At 45.0% G+C, this 20,313-nt stretch overlaps 1 protein-coding gene across 4 annotated transcripts in view; it reads left to right on the forward strand.

Annotated features, from left to right (window-relative positions):
• The window catches only part of RASGRP1 (RAS guanyl releasing protein 1), a 215,855-nt gene that overhangs the window by 81,858 nt on the left and 113,684 nt on the right, over window positions 1-20,313 (forward strand). Inside the window, exon 1 of one of the 4 annotated variants that reach the window (XM_044271591.1) lies at window positions 10,076-10,160. The exons of the other annotated variants lie outside the window; for them this stretch is intronic. Within the exon in view, the coding sequence (XP_044127526.1) occupies window positions 10,120-10,160 (41 nt within the window). The 5' untranslated portion in view covers window positions 10,076-10,119. Of the gene's footprint in view, window positions 1-10,075; window positions 10,161-20,313 lie in introns of those variants that run through there. 4 annotated transcript variants of the gene reach the window in all.

The following is a 20,313-nucleotide window of genomic DNA, read 5'->3' on the forward strand; positions in this document are numbered from 1 at the left end:
GGCAGAGGAGAGAGGTCCCGTAACAGAGAATCTGTCTTCATGTCAGCAGAGAATTAGTCTGCATGTCATAGCAGAGAATGAGGCTTCACGTCACCCACCACTGCAACAGTCCATTGGCATATATTTAGGCCTAGCACACAGGCAGAGCAGAGAGGTCCCGTAACAGACAATCTGGCTTCATGACAGCAGAGAATCAGTCTGCATGTCATAGCAGAGAATGAGGCTTCACGTCACCCACCACTGCAACAGTCCATTGGCATATATTTAGGCCTAGCACACAGGCAGAGCAGAGAGGTCCCGTAACAGACAATCTGGCTTCATGTCAGCAGAGAATCAGTCTGCATGTCATAGCAGAGAATGAGGCTTCACGTCACCCACCACTGCAACAGTCCATTGGCATATATTTAGGCCTAGCACACAGGCAGAGCAGAGAGGTCCCGTAACAGACAATCTGGCTTCATGACAGCAGAGAATCAGTCTGCATGTCATAGCAGAGAATGAGGCTTCACGTCACCCACCACTGCAACAGTCCATTGGCATATATTTAGGCCTAGCACACAGGCAGAGCAGAGAGGTCCCGTAACAGACAATCTGGCTTCATGTCAGCAGAGAATCAGTCTGCATGTCATAGCAGAGAATGAGGCTTCACGTCACCCACCACTGCAACAGTCCATTGGCATATATTTAGGCCTAGCACACAGGCAGAGCAGAGAGGTCCCGTAACAGACGATCTGGCTTCATGTCAGCAGAGAATCAGTCTGCATGTCATAGCAGAGAATCAGGCTTCACGTCAGCCACCACTGCAACAGTCCATTGTCATAAATTTAGGCCCAGCACCCAGGCAGAGGAGAGAGGTCCCGTAACAGACAATCTGGCTTCATGTCAGCAGAGAATTAGTCTGCATGTCATAGCAGAGAATCAGGCTTCATGTCAGCCACCACTGCAACAGTCCATTGGCATATATTTAGGCCTAGCACACAGGCAGAGGAGAGGTTCATTCAACTTTGGGTAGCATCGCAATATAATGGTAAAATGAAAATAAAAATAGGATTGAATGAGGAAGTGCCCTGGAGTCCAATAATATATGGTTATGGGGAGGTAGTTAATGTCTAATCTGGACAAGGGACGGACAGGTCCTGTGGGATCCATGCCTGGTTCATTTTTATGAACGTCAGCTTGTCCACATTGGCTGTAGACAGGCGGCTGCGTTTGTCTGTAATGACGCCCCCTGCCGTGCTGAATACACGTTCAGACAAAACGCTGGCTGCCGGGCAGGCCAGCACCTCCAAGGCATAAAAGGCTAGCTCTGGCCACGTGGACAATTTAGAGACCCAGAAGTTGAATGGGGCCGAACCATCAGTCAGTACGTGGAGGGGTGTGCACACGTACTGTTCCACCATGTTAGTGAAATGTTGCCTCCTGCTAACACGTTGCGTATCAGGTGGTGGTGCAGTTAGCTGTGGCGTGTTGACAAAAGTTTTCCACATCTCTGCCATGCTAACCCTGCCCTCAGAGGAGCTGGCCGTGACACAGCTGCCTTGGCGACCTCTTGCTCCTCCTCTGCCTTGGCCTTGGGCTTCCACTTGTTCCCCTGTGACATTTGGGAATGCTCTCAGTAGCGCGTCTACCAACGTGCGCTTGTACTCGCGCATCTTCCTATCACGCTCCAGTGCAGGAAGTAAGGTGGGCACATTGTCTTTGTAGCGTGGATCCAGCAGGGTGGCAACCCAGTAGTCCGCACAGGTTAAAATGTGGGCAACTCTGCTGTCGTTGCGCAGGCACTGCAGCATGTAGTCGCTCATGTGTGCCAGGCTGCCCAGGGGTAAGGACAAGCTGTCCTCTGTGGGAGGCGTATCGTCATCGTCCTGCCTTTCCCCCCAGCCACGCACCAGTGATGGACCCGAGCTGCGTTGGGTGCCACCCCGCTGTGACCATGCTTCATCCTCATCCTCCTCCACCTCCTCCTCATCCTCGTCCTCCTCGTCCTCCAGTAGTGGGCCCTGGCTGGCCACATTTGTACCTGGCCTCTGCTGTTGCAAAAAACCTCCCTCTGAGTCACTTCGAAGAGACTGGCCTGAAAGTGCTAAAAATGACCCCTCTTCCTCATCCTCCTCCTCCTCCTCCTGGGCCACCTCCTGTTCCATCATCGCCCTAAGTGTTTTCTCAAGGAGACATAGAAGTGGTATTGTAACGCTGATAACGGTGTCATCGCCACTGGCCATGTTGGTGGAGTACTCGAAACAGCGCAACAGGGCACACAGGTCTCGCATGGAGGCCCAGTCATTGGTGGTGAAGTGGTGCTGTTCTGTAGTGCGACTGACCCGTGCGTGCTGCAGCTGAAACTCCACTATGGCCTGCTGCTGCTCGCACAGTCTGTCCAGCATGTGCAAGGTGGAGTTCCACCTGGTGGGCACGTCGCATATGAGGCGGTGAGCGGGAAGGCCGAAGTTACGCTGTAGCGCAGACAGGCGAGCAGCGGCAGGATGTGAACGCCGGAAGCGCGAACAGACGGCCCGCACTTTATGCAGCAGCTCTGACATGTCGGGGTAGTTGTGAATGAACTTCTGCACCACCAAATTCAGCACATGCGCCAAGCAAGGGATGTGCGTCAAATTGGCTAGTCCCAGAGCTGCAACGAGATTTCGCCCATTATCACACACCACCAGGCCGGGCTTGAGGCTCACCGGCAGCAACCACTCGTCGGTCTGTTGTTCAATACCCCGCCACAACTCCTGTGCGGTGTGGGGCCTGTCCCCCAAACATATGAGTTTCAGAATGGCCTGCTGACGTTTACCCCGGGCTGTGCTGAAGTTGGTGGTGAAGGTGTGTGGCTGACTGGATGAGCAGGTGGAAGAAGAGGAGGAGGAAGCCGAGAAGGAGGAGGTGGCAACAGGAGGCAAAGAATGTTGCCCTGCGATCCTTGGCGGCGGCAGGACGTGCGCCAAACAGCTCTCCGCCTGGGGCCCAGCTGCCACTACATTTACCCAGTGTGCAGTTAGGGAGATATAGCGTCCCTGGCCGTGCTTACTGGTCCACGTATCTGTGGTTAGGTGGACCTTGCTACAGATGGCGTTGCGCAGTGCACACTTGATTTTATCGGATACTTGGTTGTGCAGGGAAGGCACGGCTCTCTTGGAGAAGTAGTGCCGGCTGGGAACAACATACTGTGGGACAGCAAGCGACATGAGCTGTTTGAAGCTGTCTGTGTCCACCAGCCTAAATGACAGCATTTCATAGGCCAGTAGTTTAGAAATGCTGGCATTCAGGGCCAGGGATCGAGGGTGGCTAGGTGGGAATTTACGCTTTCTATCAAATGTTTGTGAGATGGAGAGCTGAACGCTGGCGTGTGACATGGTTGAGACGCTTGGTGACGGAGGTGGTGGTGGTGGTGTTGGTGGTACATCCCCTGTTTGCTGGGCGGCAGGTGCCAACGTTCCTCCAGAGGCGGAGGAAGAGGCCGAGGCGGCAGCAGCAGAATAGGCCGAGGCGGCAGCAGCAGAAGAGGTAGCAGGGGGAGCCTGAGTGACTTCCTTGGTTTTAAGGTGTTTACTCCACTGCAGTTCATGCTTTGCATGCAGGTGCCTGGTCATGCAGGTTGTGCTCAGGTTCAGAACGTTAATGCCTCGCTTCAGGCTCTGATGGCACAGCGTGCAAACCACTCGGGTCTTGTCGTCAGCACATTGTTTGAAGAAGTGCCATGCCAGGGAACTCCTTGAAGCTGCCTTTGGGGTGCTCGGTCCCAGATGGCGGCGGTCAGTAGCAGGCGGAGTCTCTTGGCGGCGGGTGTTCTGCTTTTGCCCACTGCTCCCTCTTTTGCTACGCTGTTGGCTCGGTCTCACCACTGCCTCTTCCTCCGAACTGTGAAAGTCAGTGGCACGACCTTCATTCCATGTGGGGTCTAGGACCTCATCGTCCCCTGCATCGTCTTCCACCCAGTCTTGATCCCTGACCTCCTGTTCAGTCTGCACACTGCAGAAAGACGCAGCAGTTGGCACCTGTGTTTCGTCATCATCAGAGACATGCTGAGGTGGTATTCCCATGTCCTCATCATCAGGAAACATAAGTGGTTGTGCGTCAGTGCATTCTATGTCTTTCACCGCTGGGGAAGGGCTAGGTGGATGCCCTTGGGAAACCCTGCCAGCGGAGTCTTCAAACAGCATAAGAGACTGCTGCATAACTTGAGGCTGAGACAGTTTCCCTGGTATGCATGGGGGTGATGTGACAGACTGATGGGGTTGGTTTTCAGGCGCCATCTGTGCGCTTTCTGCAGAAGACTGGGTGGGAGATAATGTGAACGTGCTGGATCCACTGTCGGCCACCCAATTGACTAATGCCTGTACCTGCTCAGGCCTTACCATCCTTAGAACGGCATTGGGCCCCACCATATATCGCTGTAAATTCTGGCGGCTACTGGGACCTGAGGTAGTTGGTACACTAGGACGTGTGGATGTGGCAGAACGGCCACGTCCTCTCCCAGCACCAGAGGGTCCACTAACACCACCACGACCATGTCCACGTCCGCGTCCCTTACTAGATGTTTTTCTCATTGTTATGGTTCACCACAACAACAAATATATTATTTGGCCCAATGTATTGTATTCAAATTCAGCGGGATATAAATTTGAGGCCTAGTATTTAGGCGCTGGGTGACCGGTATGGATTTAGTGACAGAATTAGACTTGGAAATGCACAGAAGCGTGTGTGTGAAGTTATTCTGAATGACCCAATGTGCACCTTGAATATTATATACCCTTTTTGGGATAGATTTCAAATAGCTCTGATATAGCAGGAACCACTAAATTATGAAATTGCTAAATTGGGAATTGTACTTCAACCCAGAACAAAAAATGTGCTTTGACGGGCACTAAATAACTTTCCCAGCTACAACAGTACAGCGGTAACGAGAGATTTAGAGGGATTTAAATTTGAGGCCTAGTATTTAGGCGCTGGGTGACAGGTATGGGTTTAGTGACAGAATTAGACTTGGAAATACACAGTAGCGGGTGTGTGTGAAGTTATTCTGAATGACCCAATGTGCACCTTCAATATTATATACCCTTTTTGGGATAGATTTCAAATAGCTCTGATATAGCAGGAACCACTAAATTATGAAATTGCTAAATTGGGAATTGTACTTCAACCCAGAACAAAAAATGTGCTTTGACGGACACTAAATATCTTGCCCAGCAACAACAGTACAGCGGTGGGTAACGAGAGATTTAGAGGGATTTAAATTTGAGGCCTAGTATTTAGGCGCTGGGTCACCGGTATGGATTTAGTGACAGAATTAGACTTGGAAATGCACAGAAGCGTGTGTGTGAAGTTATTCTGAATGACCCTATGTGCACCTTCAATATTATATACCCTTTTAGGGATAGATTTCAAATAGCTCTGATATAGCAGAAACCACTAAATTATGAAATTGCTAAATTGGGAATTGTACTTCAACCCAGAACAAAAAATGTGCTTTGACGGACACTAAATATCTTGCCCAGCAACAACAGTACAGCGGTGGGTAACGAGAGATTTAGAGGGATTTAAATTTGAGGCCTAGTATTTAGGCGCTGGGTCACCGGTATGGATTTAGTGACAGAATTAGACTTGGAAATGCACAGAAGCGTGTGTGTGAAGTTATTCTGAATGACCCTATGTGCACCTTCAATATTATATACCCTTTTAGGGATAGATTTCAAATAGCTCTGATATAGCAGAAACCACTAAATTATGAAATTGCTAAATTGGGAATTGTACTTCAACCCAGAACAAAAAATGTGCTTTGACGGACACTAAATATCTTGCCCAGCAACAACAGTACAGCGGTGGGTAACGAGAGATTTAGAGGGATTTAAATTTGAGGCCTAGTATTTAGGCGCTGGGTGACAGGTATGGATTTAGTGACAGAATTAGACTTGGAAATGCACAGAAGCGTGTGTGTGAAGTTATTCTGAATGACCCTATGTGCACCTTCAATATTATATACCCTTTTAGGGATAGATTTCAAATAGCTCTGATATAGCAGAAACCACTAAATTATGAAATTGCTAAATTGGGAATTGTACTTCAACCCAGAACAAAAAATGTGCTTTGACGGACACTAAATATCTTGCCCAGCAACAACAGTACAGCGGTGGGTAACGAGAGATTTAGAGGGATTTAAATTTGAGGCCTAGTATTTAGGCGCTGGGTGACAGGTATGGGTTTAGTGACAGAATTAGACTTGGAAATACACAGTAGCGGGTGTGTGTGAAGTTATTCTGAATGACCCAATGTGCACCTTCAATATTATATACCCTTTTTGGGATAGATTTCAAATAGCTCTGATATAGCAGGAACCACTAAATTATGAAATTGCTAAATTGGGAATTGTATTTCAACCCAGAACAAGAAATGTGCTTGAACGGACACTAAATAACTCGCCCAGCTACAGCACTAGGGACAGATTTAGCTGGATATAAATTTGAGGCCTAGTATTTAGGCGCTGGGTGACCGGTATGGATTTAGTGACAGAATTAGACTGGGATATGGCCAAAAAATGAACAGACTATTGCTGGTTAAATGCACTTGGTGTGACAGCTTCACCCTGATGTAGGCTTTAGCCAAAAAACAACCACACCATTGAGGGTTAAATGCACTTGGTGACAGGCGCAGCTTGCCCCTGATTTTGTATATGGCCAAAAAATGAACAGACTATTGCTGGTTAAATGCACTTGGTGTGACAGCTTCACCCTGATGTAGGCTTTAGCCAAAAAACAACCACACCATTGAGGGTTAAATGCACTTGGTGACAGGCGCAGCTTGCCCCTGATTTTGTATATGGCCAAAAAATGAACAGACTATTGCTGGTTAAATGCACTTGGTGTGACAGCTTCACCCTGATGTAGGCTTTAGCCAAAAAACAACCACACCATTGAGGGTTAAATGCACTTGGTGACAGGCGCAGCTTGCCCCTGATTTTGTATATGGCCAAAAAATGAACAGACTATTGCTGGTTAAATGCACTTGGTGTGACAGCTTCACCCTGATGTAGGCTTTAGCCAAAAAACAACCACACCATTGAGGGTTAAATGCACTTGGTCGCAGCTTGTGCTGGCGCACCACAAGACACAAAATGGCCGCCGATCACCCCAGAAAAATGAGACTGACAAACGGTCTGTGCAGCCTAAAAACAGTGAGCAATTGAGGATCAGCAGCTCAATGATCCACAGCTGCAGATCGATCAGTTAATCAAGTCCTTTGGAGGAGTTAATCTGCCTAATCTCGCCCTACTGTCGCAGCCGCAACCTCTCCCTACGCTAATCAGAGCAGAGTGACGGGCGGCGCTATGTGACTCCAGCTTAAATAGAGGCTGGGTCACATGGTGCTCTGGCCAATCACAGCCATGCCAATAGTAGGCATGGCTGTGATGGCCTCTTGGGGCAAGTAGTATGACGCTTGTTGATTGGCTGCTTTGCAGCCTTTCAAAAAGCGCCAAGAAAGCGTCACAAAAGCGCGAAGAAAGCGACGAACACCGAACCCGAACCCGGACTTTTACGAAAATGTCCGGGTTCGGGTCCGTGTCACGGACACCCCAAAATTCGGTACGAACCCGAACTATACAGTTCGAGTTCGCTCATCCCTAATTACTATCTGTCTTAAAAGTACAGAAATTTAAATTTAGAAAATTGCTAATTTTTCAAAATTTTCTGTAAATGTAGATTTTTTTATAAACAAAAGGAAAAAATATTGACCCATTTTTACTGCTAACATGAAGTTCAATGTATCACAGGAAGACAGTCTCTGAATCAGTTAGATAAGTAAAAGCATTCCACATAAAGTGGCACATGTCAAATTGGCAAAATTAGGTCTGGGCAGAAAGGTGAAAACTGGCCTGGGGTAGAAGGGGTTAATAGAAACAAATACAAGCTACATTTTAACATTCCCACTGACCTGACACATTCCCTGCCACCACTGCTAGGGATTTCCAGGGTCTCCAGGGTTCCGGTGTATGAGTATTTCCACCTTCAGGGTCTACTCATATTGGCAGAAGTCAGGGAGTGGTCTAGGGATTCCTAGGAGGTCACCATCCCTCTCCCCTAGCTTTGAGGTCTAGACACTGGTCTATTTCCTTCTGTGTGTTATCTTGTGTTTTCCTCTCCCTATTACCTGTTACAACATGACCCTGTTACATGACACTGTTACCGAGACCAGTTCGGCTACAGACACAACACTGGTATTAGCATGTCGGCATCCAACCAGCTGCTCCCTCCAGCTAATAGATCCCAGATAGGCCTCCAATGATAATCCAAAATAAAATTGGAATTGTAAATGGACAGGCTGCTGCTCAGTAATATCAAAAAAGTTTAGTAAAACCATTACGTATAAAAATATTTTACAACACGTTTCAGGGGTATACCACTCCCTTCATCAGGTGCATATCACAATTCTCATTGGGGCTCAGTGATAAACCAGTAAACCAGAAATGAAATAGATTTAAAAGGTCAAAGTTAATAGTAATAAATTAAAAGATAAAAATATTGATTCATAATAGATTAAAAAACACATTTCTTAGGAAATAACCATGGAAATTATGCATAAATAGGACTATAGTGTTATACAGTACAAGCATTAAAGCAAAGCTAAACCCACAGGGATTGCATCCAAGGCTCTGACAGATGGAATCACATGCCGCCAGCACCGAAGACCGCCGATCCCGAGTGTTGTTAGATATTTGTTATACATTTCTTGCATATAAATAACACTATAATGCTGTATAATACAAAAGTGAAGTAAAAACTAAACCCATGGGGATTGCACCATCGGCTGTTAGACATAAAGGGATACATTAGATAATTACTATTACAAAATACGTACTGTATGTAAAGAGGAAACAAAAAGGGGAATACCTAAGCATTATTTAAAAAAATCATAATATGTCACTGAGAGTGAAAAATATAGCGATCAGCGTCTGATCTGTTCCATCTCATCATTCACTACTGGTCAAGCATAATAGGGAATGTTATAAGTAAAATGTCATGAAATGCTATGGTTCAGTTTCTGTGTACATGGCAGACATGCATGGTCGGGGTGGTTCTTCCTATATATTGGAGGTGACAAGGACATAAGGAAAGAGGAAGCACAATCACAGTGAGATGGAATCTGAAATTCCTCGTTTGTCTGAGACACAAGGGTTGTTATCTTGTATGGAAGGACAGCACAAACAGTGACTAATACCACATCATTAGGAACCCAAGGGTAGTGAAGGGGCGTCTTTGTTATCATGTTCCTTTAAGGGTGAGACATGACGAGGGACTGACAGGTTTTTTAGATTTTGCTTATTCCTAAAGGTAATTTCCACTTTCATGGGTATTTTATCCCTCATTCCAAAGTGTACTCCAGTGTATGCTCACAGACCTGAATGTGATCCCCGTAGGTTCAGCTTTCCATTTATGTATTGTATAACAATATTGTCCTATTTATGCATTTCCATGGTGTGTTTTTTAATCTATTATTATTATCTATAATTTATTATTTACGTTGACCTTTCAATCTACTTCACTTCCGGTTTACTGGTATATCACCGCACCCGATTGAGTATTGTGATATGCACCCCTAAAGCACATTGAGTGATATTTCTTTATGTATTTATGGTTTTAATAAGCCTTTTTTAAACATTATTGAGCAGTGCCTAATCTAGATGCAATGTTTGGTTTATTTTTGAAAGGAATAGTAAGTAGGAGAAGAGAGGAAAAAATGATAACACTTGTCTTTACAGGTGCCTATTTTTGGAACCAGCTAATCAAACTTTTTTTTTTTTTTTTTGGAAGGGCAGGTTCTGGGTTCAATGACAGATAATAGGTTTCTTAGCAACTATAATATTGTTGAATTTGTGCTTTTCAAGTGTAAATGTGTGATTCAGTCAAGTCACATTAAAGGGCAAAGCCTTCCAGACACCCGAAACTCATAGGAGGCTTGGTTCAATTCCAAAATGCTATCTATTTGTGTATCCGGATCAAAGTCACTTTCTGTATGTAACTTGATGGTATGGCTTAGACAAGAGCTGCTTGTTATAGTGAGTACAATGCACCAAATGAATCACCCAGGTCTCTTCCTGCCACTCTTACATGCTAATAGCTCTGCTGCATGCTCGGAACAGCAAAGAGGAGTAGAAGCCAATGCTCAAGGTTGGTAGATGAATAGAGGAAGTATAATTTACACTGCATCTCTATCGACATGTTATTGAAATATACTGTACTGCAGGGTATATTGCGGTACTTTCAATTCCACAGGGTAGTTTATAAATATTGGGTCCAAGCACTGGAACCCCCTGTAATCCTGAGAACCAGGGGTCCTCTACTCCCCTCTCTGAATGGAGTGTTAGTGTGCATGTTGGTACACCACTTCATTCACTTCTGTTACGCTGACATTGACAGAGCTTTGTCAGTCCCATAGAAATTAATGGAGCATGGAACCAACATGATCACTACTCCTCCGCTTAGAGAGGAGAATTAAGGACCCTTCTTTCTTGCAATCACAATCAGTGGTCTGACTCCCCCCCCCCCCCCCCCCCCCCCCCCCCGCAGTCCAATATTTATCACCCATCCCTGTATCTGTGATAAATAATTTTTGTGGGATCACCCATGAAGGCAGGGGAGTAGAGACAGGTCACACAACTGGTATGGGGCCCTTGAAGAGTGGTAGCCATTCCTGGGTGCCAAGAACATGTTCTTGACTCTGCTTTCCAGGGAAATTGCAGAATAGAATGGAAAATCGGGAATAAGATTTGGGGAGATAAGGGAAAGTTGCCCAAGTGACAAGGAAAAGGGTTGAGGGAAAAACAAACTCCACGTACCAATGTGGACTATAATAATTTTGATCTTTGCTATTGAGCTCCCTTTCTTTGTACTCCACGCTACTGAAGATTATAATAAAGCATACAATATTTTTTAGGTTGTGTTCCATGTACTATATTCTACATTAATATAGTTTTAAGGAATTGGTAGGCAGCTTATTTTGGGTTTCCAGTCAGCTGGCTATATTAGATGTATATGAACAATTTGTAAAAGTGAATTATTGTAAAGTCTCATGCACTATGCAGGTCCTTGAATAGTTGCTGTATATTTAGTGCCAACATTTTAAAATAAAACCTTTCCTAATTACACATAATGTGTAAAAGTTCCCATTCATGGGACTTTGTAATACTGACCTACATTACAGCCATGTTGATGAGCCCTATGAAATGAGCACATACTTGTGACGGAGATTCTATGGGTCCACCAGAGGAGATGATTTTGTTGGCTCACCTTCCATCTATACAGAACATGGGCACATCCATTTGTGATGATATCATAATCTTTCTTACTGCACACGTGATAAATCAGAACTTCAAATAGTTGATTACTGAATTCACCCATAATGGCAAGCAACATCTCTTGGAGTGTAAATGTAATATTATCTGACGACTATTGAAATTAATAGGCACCCATGTAATACAAAGATGAGTAAAACACATCAACAAATGGAAGTGTATAAAACTTGTGTTAATATAGCCTTGGTGACTCTGCTCCATTCATCAAGAGCCTTTCGAGGGTGGGCATAATAGGGCATCTGGTAAGTAGTTGTCTTAGTGAGCAATGGACAATCATACAGTACATGGTAACAATGATAGAAAGGGGTTGTCCAGATTGATCAACCTTTTTGGCACCACATATACTAGAAATTGATTCTTCACATGTCTACAATCCCTGCTAGGGTACAATTCTTTAAAAAGTCTTTTCTATTTTTCCTCAGATATATGCTCTTACTGATTTCCTTATAAGCTAATAGTTCGGCATCTATTTTTGGGGAGAGGTGATTTCATTGTCTTAGTAATAAAATGTGCATTTTCCTGTGATCTTGTCCTGGCAGGAAAACATTCATGTTCTTCTTATGGATGTTCTTCAAATGGATGTTTTTAATGGATGTGAAAGTATCTCATGAAATAACAATTAAACAATGTAAAGTCACTTTTCCTCATCACATGATCCAGCATCATTGCACTAAGACCGTATCTGTGCCGAACGTAAAATTTTGACGTTTACAAAGTTTTATGGCATTTTTATGAAGTTTAATTTAATGTTAAGAAGTATCTCAACATTCCAATAAAAGAATGTCAAGTGAAGCCATCTATAGCAGTGCTCTTCTTGTATAGTGCAGTGAAAAATTAGCCCCAGAAAGAACAGGAAGGTCAGTGGTACACACAAAAAGCCAACAGGGAACAGAAATGTTTTATCTAAATTTTCAAGTTGAATCGGCATGGTTTGACATTGTCATGTATTACTGAAGTCCAAATATGTGTGTGTGTCTTTGGAACTGCTACTCTTGCCACTATCACCAAGGTAGCTTTGGTTTTGTATGAGTCACTCATCTGCCATATGGTACCTGAGCATGAGCCTATAAACTAATGATGTGCATCAAGTAAGAGCCAAGGGGTTGGTTATACATAAAATACAGAAATTTACATTTCCACATCATTTGCAGATTGAAATCTTGAGCACCTTACTAATAGTATATTTGATTAAATTAGTCTATGACCTACCCAGACATGGTAATTTAATACTGGTATAACAAACTCTACCAGCTGAAATCAAGAACTTTTTTTTCCCAGTATGGCCTTTGGCATTGAGAAACCACTTTAAAAATAGAAGATAATAATTATGAATCATTTCCCAACGTAATTAAATTATCACAGAGATGTAGTGTTTTTCTGTTGCATTACAATGTCCAAGTTAAAACCCAAAAAAGAATCTGAACTGCAGAACTGGAGTGTAACAAGAGTGGATGTGGATCCCCGATGTCACTGAACAGATTTGGCTTGGGGCTACTGTTAAGGGTGTTGTCCTACTGAATCACTGGTCTTCACCCTTTCACCCCTATACAGGTATCTTGTCTCCACTGCAGGGGAATCACCAGACCTCTACCTTTTTGAAAAGTCGTTGTTCAGTGACTGCTGCTCCATAGGGTCGAGAGACACCTATGTTGAGCACCATGGGATCAGGCAAACCTAGTCAGGGACACATCAAGGTCAGGTCAGACAGCGTTCAAGCAATCTGATAGACAGTCCAAAGGTCGGGTGGGCAGCGAAAGGTAAGATCTGGAAAACAGGCAAAGTTGGTATATTTAAGAGCCTAAGACAAACTCACCTTCCCTAGTAGAGAGGCTTCAAACTATAAGTACAGGCCTGGAAGGTACTATGACAGCGGCTGGATCAGTGTTCAGGAGTCCATGCCTGCTAGTAACACACAGGAGGATGCCGGGAGCATGGACCATGTTTAGGTGACCATATCAACAATGCTTTCACCTGATGCACGTTTATTTGCTTGTTCATCGGGTGATTGGTGGCCTTTATACAGAACAATTATAGGTAACAAGCATTCCTAGAAACGCTCCTTCCTGATAATTGCTATGATCATTAGCCCCTGTAAACGGACCTTTAGGGACAGCAAGCTTGAGGGATCAGAGCAGGATAATGAATAGGTGAGTAATATTATGTAACCACTTGACTTGCAGGATAGTTGAAATATTGCACGTCCTGGATGACTAAAACAAGGACTTTATATGGATGGTTGCTGACCTATTTTCTTCTTCAAACATTTTACATTATACTAGTTGGGTAATAATTTGGAGTTTCCTGGAACATTTCTACTTCAGGCAAATGTGTTGATTTGGCAAATTTAAACATGACCTTAGTATTTTGGACTAGTGTTTGTAAAATCAACTTATTGCTACTACACCCAAGTGACCAGAATCTGAGTATATGGTTTATAAGGAAACATTCTCTACTTCAATACCACTTAGTTATTTTTAAACTTACCACGCTTGAAAAAGTTGTTTATTTAGTAAAGGTCACATTTTTATGCAAATAACAGGTATAGAAAGCATTTGTAAAGTCCCTTTCACTTTTCCACATATTGTTATGTTGCACCCTTGTGCTAAGATAAAAAAAAAAATCAAGTTTTCCCCAATCAATCTTCACTTAATACCTCATAATGGGAAAGGGAAGACAGAATTTAAGAAATTTTTGCTAATTTATATAAAAGGAAAAACTTATTCAGACCCTTTGCTATGACACTTTGAACCTAGCTCTGGGTGCCTCCTATTTCTCTTGATCATCTTTGAGATGTTTCTACACCTTGATTGGTGTCCACCCAAATTCCCAGGAGCACAGCGGCCATAATTTTTGAATGGAAGAAGTTTGGAACAAACAGGACTATTCCTAGAGCTGGCTGCCTAACCAAACGAGGTATTCAGGGAAAAGAAGGGCCTTAGTAATAGATGTGACCAAGAACCCAATGGTCACTCTGGCTGACCTCTAAATATTTTGTGTGCAGATGGGAAAAACTTCCAGAAGGTTAACCATCACTGCAGCACTCCACTAATATGAGCTTTATGGTAGAGTGGCTAGAATTAAGCCTCTCCTCAGTAAAAGACACATGAATGTTTGCGCGCGCGCAAAAAAGCACCTAAGGGATTCTCAGCCTGTGAGAAACAAAATCTTCATTTCAGATCTGGTCTGAAACCAAGATTGACGTTTTTGGCCTCAATGCTAAGTGTCATGTTTAGGGGAAACCATGCACTGCCCAATACCACCTCTGCAGTGAAGCATGGCAGCATCATGATGTGGTGTCTTCAGCAGCTGGGACAGGAATGCTGGTCAGGATTGCGCAAAAGCTGAAGTCAGGGGTGGATTGAGAATTTAAATTGGCCCTGAAAAAAAACAAAACTAAAACTGACCCCATGTTGTAGGTAGGTCCAAACTGACAGGATGCAAGGCAATAAAAGCAGGCAGGGTCATCAGTACCAAAGTGCAGCACCAAATACAACCCCAGCAGGCGCAAACACCACACTGCAGCCCAGTATACTGCCACCCTTAGTGATGGTCATCAGTAGCTGCCATTTTCTATCCTCCTCCTCCAGTTGTCTGTGACTTAGATATGGACCAGGGGAATTAGAAGGTGAGATCCGGGCCACAGCACTTGAATTCCAGAGGGCATGTGCGGTCCCTGGCCGGGTACATGATTACCTGCTTCTTTGACAGCTCATTATGTACCCAGCCAGTGGCAGAGATATGGATTTGGGCAGACCCCAGGGCATTGGCCCACCCAGGAATTTCCCTGTAGGGTCTATGGCCAGTTCGCCCCTGGCTGAAGTATGTTATTAATGAAGACCTGATCCAGAATGCTCTGACTGGGCTGAAGGTTCACCTTCCAACAAGACACTGACCAAAAGCACACAGCCAAGACAACACAAGAGTGGCTTAGGGTAAATGCTGTGAATATCTTTATGTGGCCCAGCTAGAGCCCTGGCTTGAACCTAATCGAGCACCTCTGGAGAGACCAGAAAATGGCTGTCCACTGATGGTCCCTATTCAACATGACAGAGCTTGAGAGGATCTGGAGAGAAGAATGGCAAAAAATCCCCACATCCAGGTGTGCAAACCTTGTGGCATCATACCCAAGAAGACTGGATGGTGAAATTGATGCCAACGGTTCTTCAACTATGTCCTGAGTAAAGGGTCTGCATACTTAGTTTTGCCTTTTCAATAAATGAACATTTTAACATTTTGAACATTCTGTTCTCGCTTTGTCAGGGGTATTAAGCGCAGAATGATGGGGAAAACTTGGATTTACAATATAACTGGTTATTCCAATGGTGCTTCTTCCCTTATTCCTCTGTGTGGCTGTGGTATCGCAGCAGAACTGCACAAACTGCTGCAATTTTCAAATACACTTCTAAATTATATCAATGATACCGCGCATTCCCTTAAACTAAATGTAGTCCCCCCTGCTGAAATGTACTCACGGTATTGGAATCACCTTCTGTACCTTTTTAGCTGACTTTCTGTCTCTTTCTATGCGCAGTCCTGTCCGAAATGCGTTGGGAGAATTTTGGCATCTGCGCCGCAAACTTCTGTACAAACGGAATCGCGCCACAGGCCAGGCACAAATAAACTCCTGCCTGTCTAGGTACTACCTAAACAAAATACGTCCCTACCTCACTCGTAGAGAACAGTTCACACATGGACATTATATGCGGCTTTCCTCAGCCAACAGCAATACAGCAGCCTCCAGGCTGTGGCAATTCCAGTACCTTTTGGGGGAGTGTGGCCCAGTAGTCCTCCTGACTCTGGCCGTGCAACCCTCATTCTCTAGGCGTCGCTAGGTCCCCCAAACTTCAGGCTACTCAAAGCCTTGTGGCCCCTCAGTCCTCGAGTTTGAGACCACACACAGAGCCTCTGTTTCACAAAACAGTCTCGCTCTCCCTCCTCAGACTGACACACTGGGAAGAGCTTTATGCCAGACTAAGCACCTCCAGCTGGTCTCACCTGTGTTGGACTAGGCGTGTGGACCGGATTATCCACCCCTTCCTTGCCTCTAACCTCTGTGAGATCTGTCACATATCGCCCCCCCCCCTTGTTTAAGCCCGTAGGGGTGAACACTAGCATCAAATCCAGATGCTCTTGAACGGGTATCGACCTGGCATACAGTCTTCCCCTTATTTTGCCAGACCCAGTACAACAGCGCTTGGTTTGTGATCCTCATGATTTTATTAGAGCTGACAGGGCCTCTGGGATTTTCTTGCCCATTTTATGAGCAGGTACTCTCTTTTTAGATTTCCTTGCTTCTGCACAGGCCCCCTTACGTCCTTTCTTGGACTGCAGCAACTCTTGACTGAACTGGACCCAGTCATGGTCATGTCCCGACCCTTTCTCTTTTGCCTTGTGGGGCTCCTTCAGCAGAGCAGGTTTCTTACGACTCGCTCCTTTTCCACGCATCTGGACCACTTTCCCCTTCTCATCAGGGGTTTCTTCGGGTTTTGGGCCAGCTTCAGAGTCTTCTGCGTCTTCAGTGGCTAGGGGTTTCTTCGGGTTTTGGGCCAGCTTCAGAGTCTTCTGCGTCTTCAGTGGCTTTTCCTACTTCGGCATTCGCTCCTTCCGCCCTACCCTTGATCTCTGGAACATCTCCAACTCATCGGCCCTAGCCTCTTCAGCCTTTGAGTGTTCTTTGAAGTCTTCATTCACTTTGTTAGCCTTCTCATCCTTCTCAGACACTGCATCACACACTTCCAATCTGAACCCCTCCTCCTCTTTCTCATCAAGGTTGGAGGCACTGGGGACACCGGGGTCTTCACTAGACTTGTCGTCTACTGGTATTTTATCCATAGGCTCACCTAGGATATTGCTCTCCCTTCGGGCAGAATTCAGGAGAGCCAGTCCTTCGTAGTAGACAGGATCCTCATGCTGGTCGTCCGTCTCCCTGTATTTCTTCCCCAGCAGACTGCTGGCTTTCTGGAGGGCATTGACAGCAGAGGAAAGGTCTTTCATGACCAGGTCCTGGCCACACACTGCCATGAGTCTCTTGTCTTTTGCATCAACGTCATCCCCATCAACTGGTTCAGCAGATACATCTTCCATCTTATTCTCTGCCTCAGCCGACGCCACCATCTCCAGTCCCATTCTTAACAGGCTCTGGCTTAGAATTCTTGATGTCTTTCAGAGGAGTCTCCTCTTCAGGTTTTTCCACCTGCTGCTCGAGAGCACACTTAGATTTCTCCAACTCATAGACGTTCTTCCCGACGTCCTCTTTTAAGCTCATGAGATTTTCCATCTCTGCTCTGAGTTGCCTGTTCAGCCTCTCAAATTTATCTTGCTCCTCAAGCGCTTCTTGAAGGGTTTTAGCCAAGGAGAGGGCCCTGTTCTCCTTCTCCCATCAGCCTCCGCTTGGTCGCGTTCCTCGGCATATCGAGCCCATATGCACATTTTTTCAACCAGGAGCTGGTCAAACTTCTTCTGTTTCTTCTCCAATCTAGACGCAGTTTGTTCAAGTTGAGCCATCCTGGCTTCCAAATGTCTTTTCTCCTCCAAGAGAGCAGATTTTTGAGGCGCTGTTTAAGACCTCATCAGCCAGCTCATCCCTTTCCTGCTCTGCATGACATATGGATCGTTCAGAAGCTGCAAGTGCCTCTTGTAATTGGAGAATTTCCGCTTCTATTTGTGACTCTAGATCCTTCAGTTCATTTATCTCTTTCTGAGTCTCTTCCTGTGACTCCTCTGGAGCTTTCTGCAGTTGCTCTGCGAGAATCGCTAGTCCCTTCTCTAGTGTATCTAGGGACTGTGCAAAGCGAGGGAAAACATCTTCAAGTTTGTAGCTGTACTGACCTGTCAGGTCATCTACCCCACCCTGGGTATGGGTCTCAGACACTAGGCTGCCGTCTCCCCACTCAGCTCTCGTCATGTCAGGTATAACTGTTATCTGGTCGCTACTAGTGACTGCCTGAATTTCGCAATACCTTGACCTGGTAGCTTCCCTCTCGGAGTTGCTAATGGTCACAGCACATACATCGCCTATGTTACTCGTGTCATTATTAACGCTGACCTCTAGGGGCACCAATGAGCCAAACCCAACATTGGACATTTCCTTATTGAACATAGAACACTGGAGAGACTGCACACTCTCCTCTGCACGCGCCCCACTTTCCCGCACATTTCTCACAGTGGGTTCCCTAAGCTGGGTGCCCTCAGCATTTATCAGCATTTCTACATCAATTACATTTTTACCAGCAGGGGGCACTTCTTCCCTGTCCACAACCTGCAACGGAAAAAGCATGTCATCACATATTTCACATGACATTACATTTTCATTCTTCAATTCCACAAACTTGGTACAATCTCTTTGCACCTTATCAGCACCATTATTTCTAATGGTCACTTCATTTAAAGGGCTAGCTACCAGTTCTGCAGGAGATTTAACACTGACTGCAGAAGTGTTTCCACTTCCCCACAAATCATAGAACAAAGGAATATCACGGCCCAACATTCCCTGATGTATGAGCACTTTTGCATTACCAAGATCATCAGTCTCAGTTTTCACCAGTGTCTCACCCTCAATGAGGACCCCTGGATAGTCTATAGTATCCGCATAATTGTCCCGAACATTTATCATTCTACCAGTCTCAGGTTTTACTATCTTGCTACCTCTTACCCGAGCTAGCATGGGATCTCTGACTTTTCCCACCCCAAATCTAGCCTTGGTCACAGATAGGGTTGAGCAAACCCGAACTGTAAAGTTCGGGTTTGTACCGAACTTTAGGATTTTTGGACCCCGGACCCGAACATTTCAGTAAAAGTTCGGGTTCGGTGTTCGGCGCTTTCTTGGCACTTTTTGAAAGGCTGCAGAGCAGCCAATCAACAAGCGGTTAACTGTCTGACCTTAGAAGCCATCACAGCCATGCCCACTAATGGCATGGCTGTGATTGGCCAGTGTAGCATGTGACCCAGGCTCTATATAAGCTGGAGTCACGTAGCGCTGCACGTCACTCTGCTGTGCTAAGTGTAGGGAGTGGATGCTGCTGGTGATTTCAGGGAGAGAATAGGAGAGACTCTTTGCTCAAAATCAGAATCTAACTCAGCGATCTACATACATTGTGGGTGCAGGGCACAATTTTTGTATCCTGCCCTGAGCCCAGTTTTTTTTTTTGCCAATATACAACATATGGATTAGTCAGTGTGCAATTTAAGCTAGAAATACACCCATCATTTTCTGGGGTTTTAAAAACACACTTTTTTGCCCAAAAATACTATTTTCAGGCCTTGCAGCATCAGCACGTGTGAAATTACAGGCTTCTATACTGCTGTCCAATTCAGTTGTTAAGCAAACATTCGTTTGGGCAAAAAAAATTAGTTGGCAGCCTTTTAAGCAGATGTCATTGTGAGATACACCCTTAATGCATTTGGGTTAGATTCAGAGATTTGAAATACCGCCATTTGGTGCACCAATATTTAATTCGGGCGTACAGTGGTTCAGGCCGTGTGAGATACACCCTTTACATACAGGGGTTTGATTCAGGCATTTGAAATACAGCCATTTTGGGCAAATAAATCTTTAATTCAGGCCTACAGTGGGTCAGGCCATGTAAGATACACCCTGTATATACAGGGCTTATATTCTTTCATTAATAAAACCCCCCTTTTGGGGCAAAATACACAATATTTCAGGCCTTGCAGCATGAGCACGTTTGAAATTCCTGGGTTATATACTGCTGCCATATTGAGTTATTAAACAAACACCCGTTTGGGCAAAAAAAAAGTTAATTTGGCAGCCTTTGCTGCATATGTCATTGTGAAATACACCTTTAATACATTTGCGTTAGATTCAGAGATTTGAAATACCGCACCAATATTTAATTCAGGCCTACACTGGTTGAGGCCGTGTGAGATACACCCTTTACATACAGGGGTTTGATTCAGGCATTTGAAATACAGCCATTTTGGGCAAATAAATCTATAATTGAGGCCTAGTC

Source organism: Bufo gargarizans, chromosome 11 (assembly GCF_014858855.1).
Source record: "Bufo gargarizans isolate SCDJY-AF-19 chromosome 11, ASM1485885v1, whole genome shotgun sequence".
In the NCBI taxonomy this organism is placed as follows: Eukaryota; Metazoa; Chordata; class Amphibia; order Anura; family Bufonidae; genus Bufo; species Bufo gargarizans.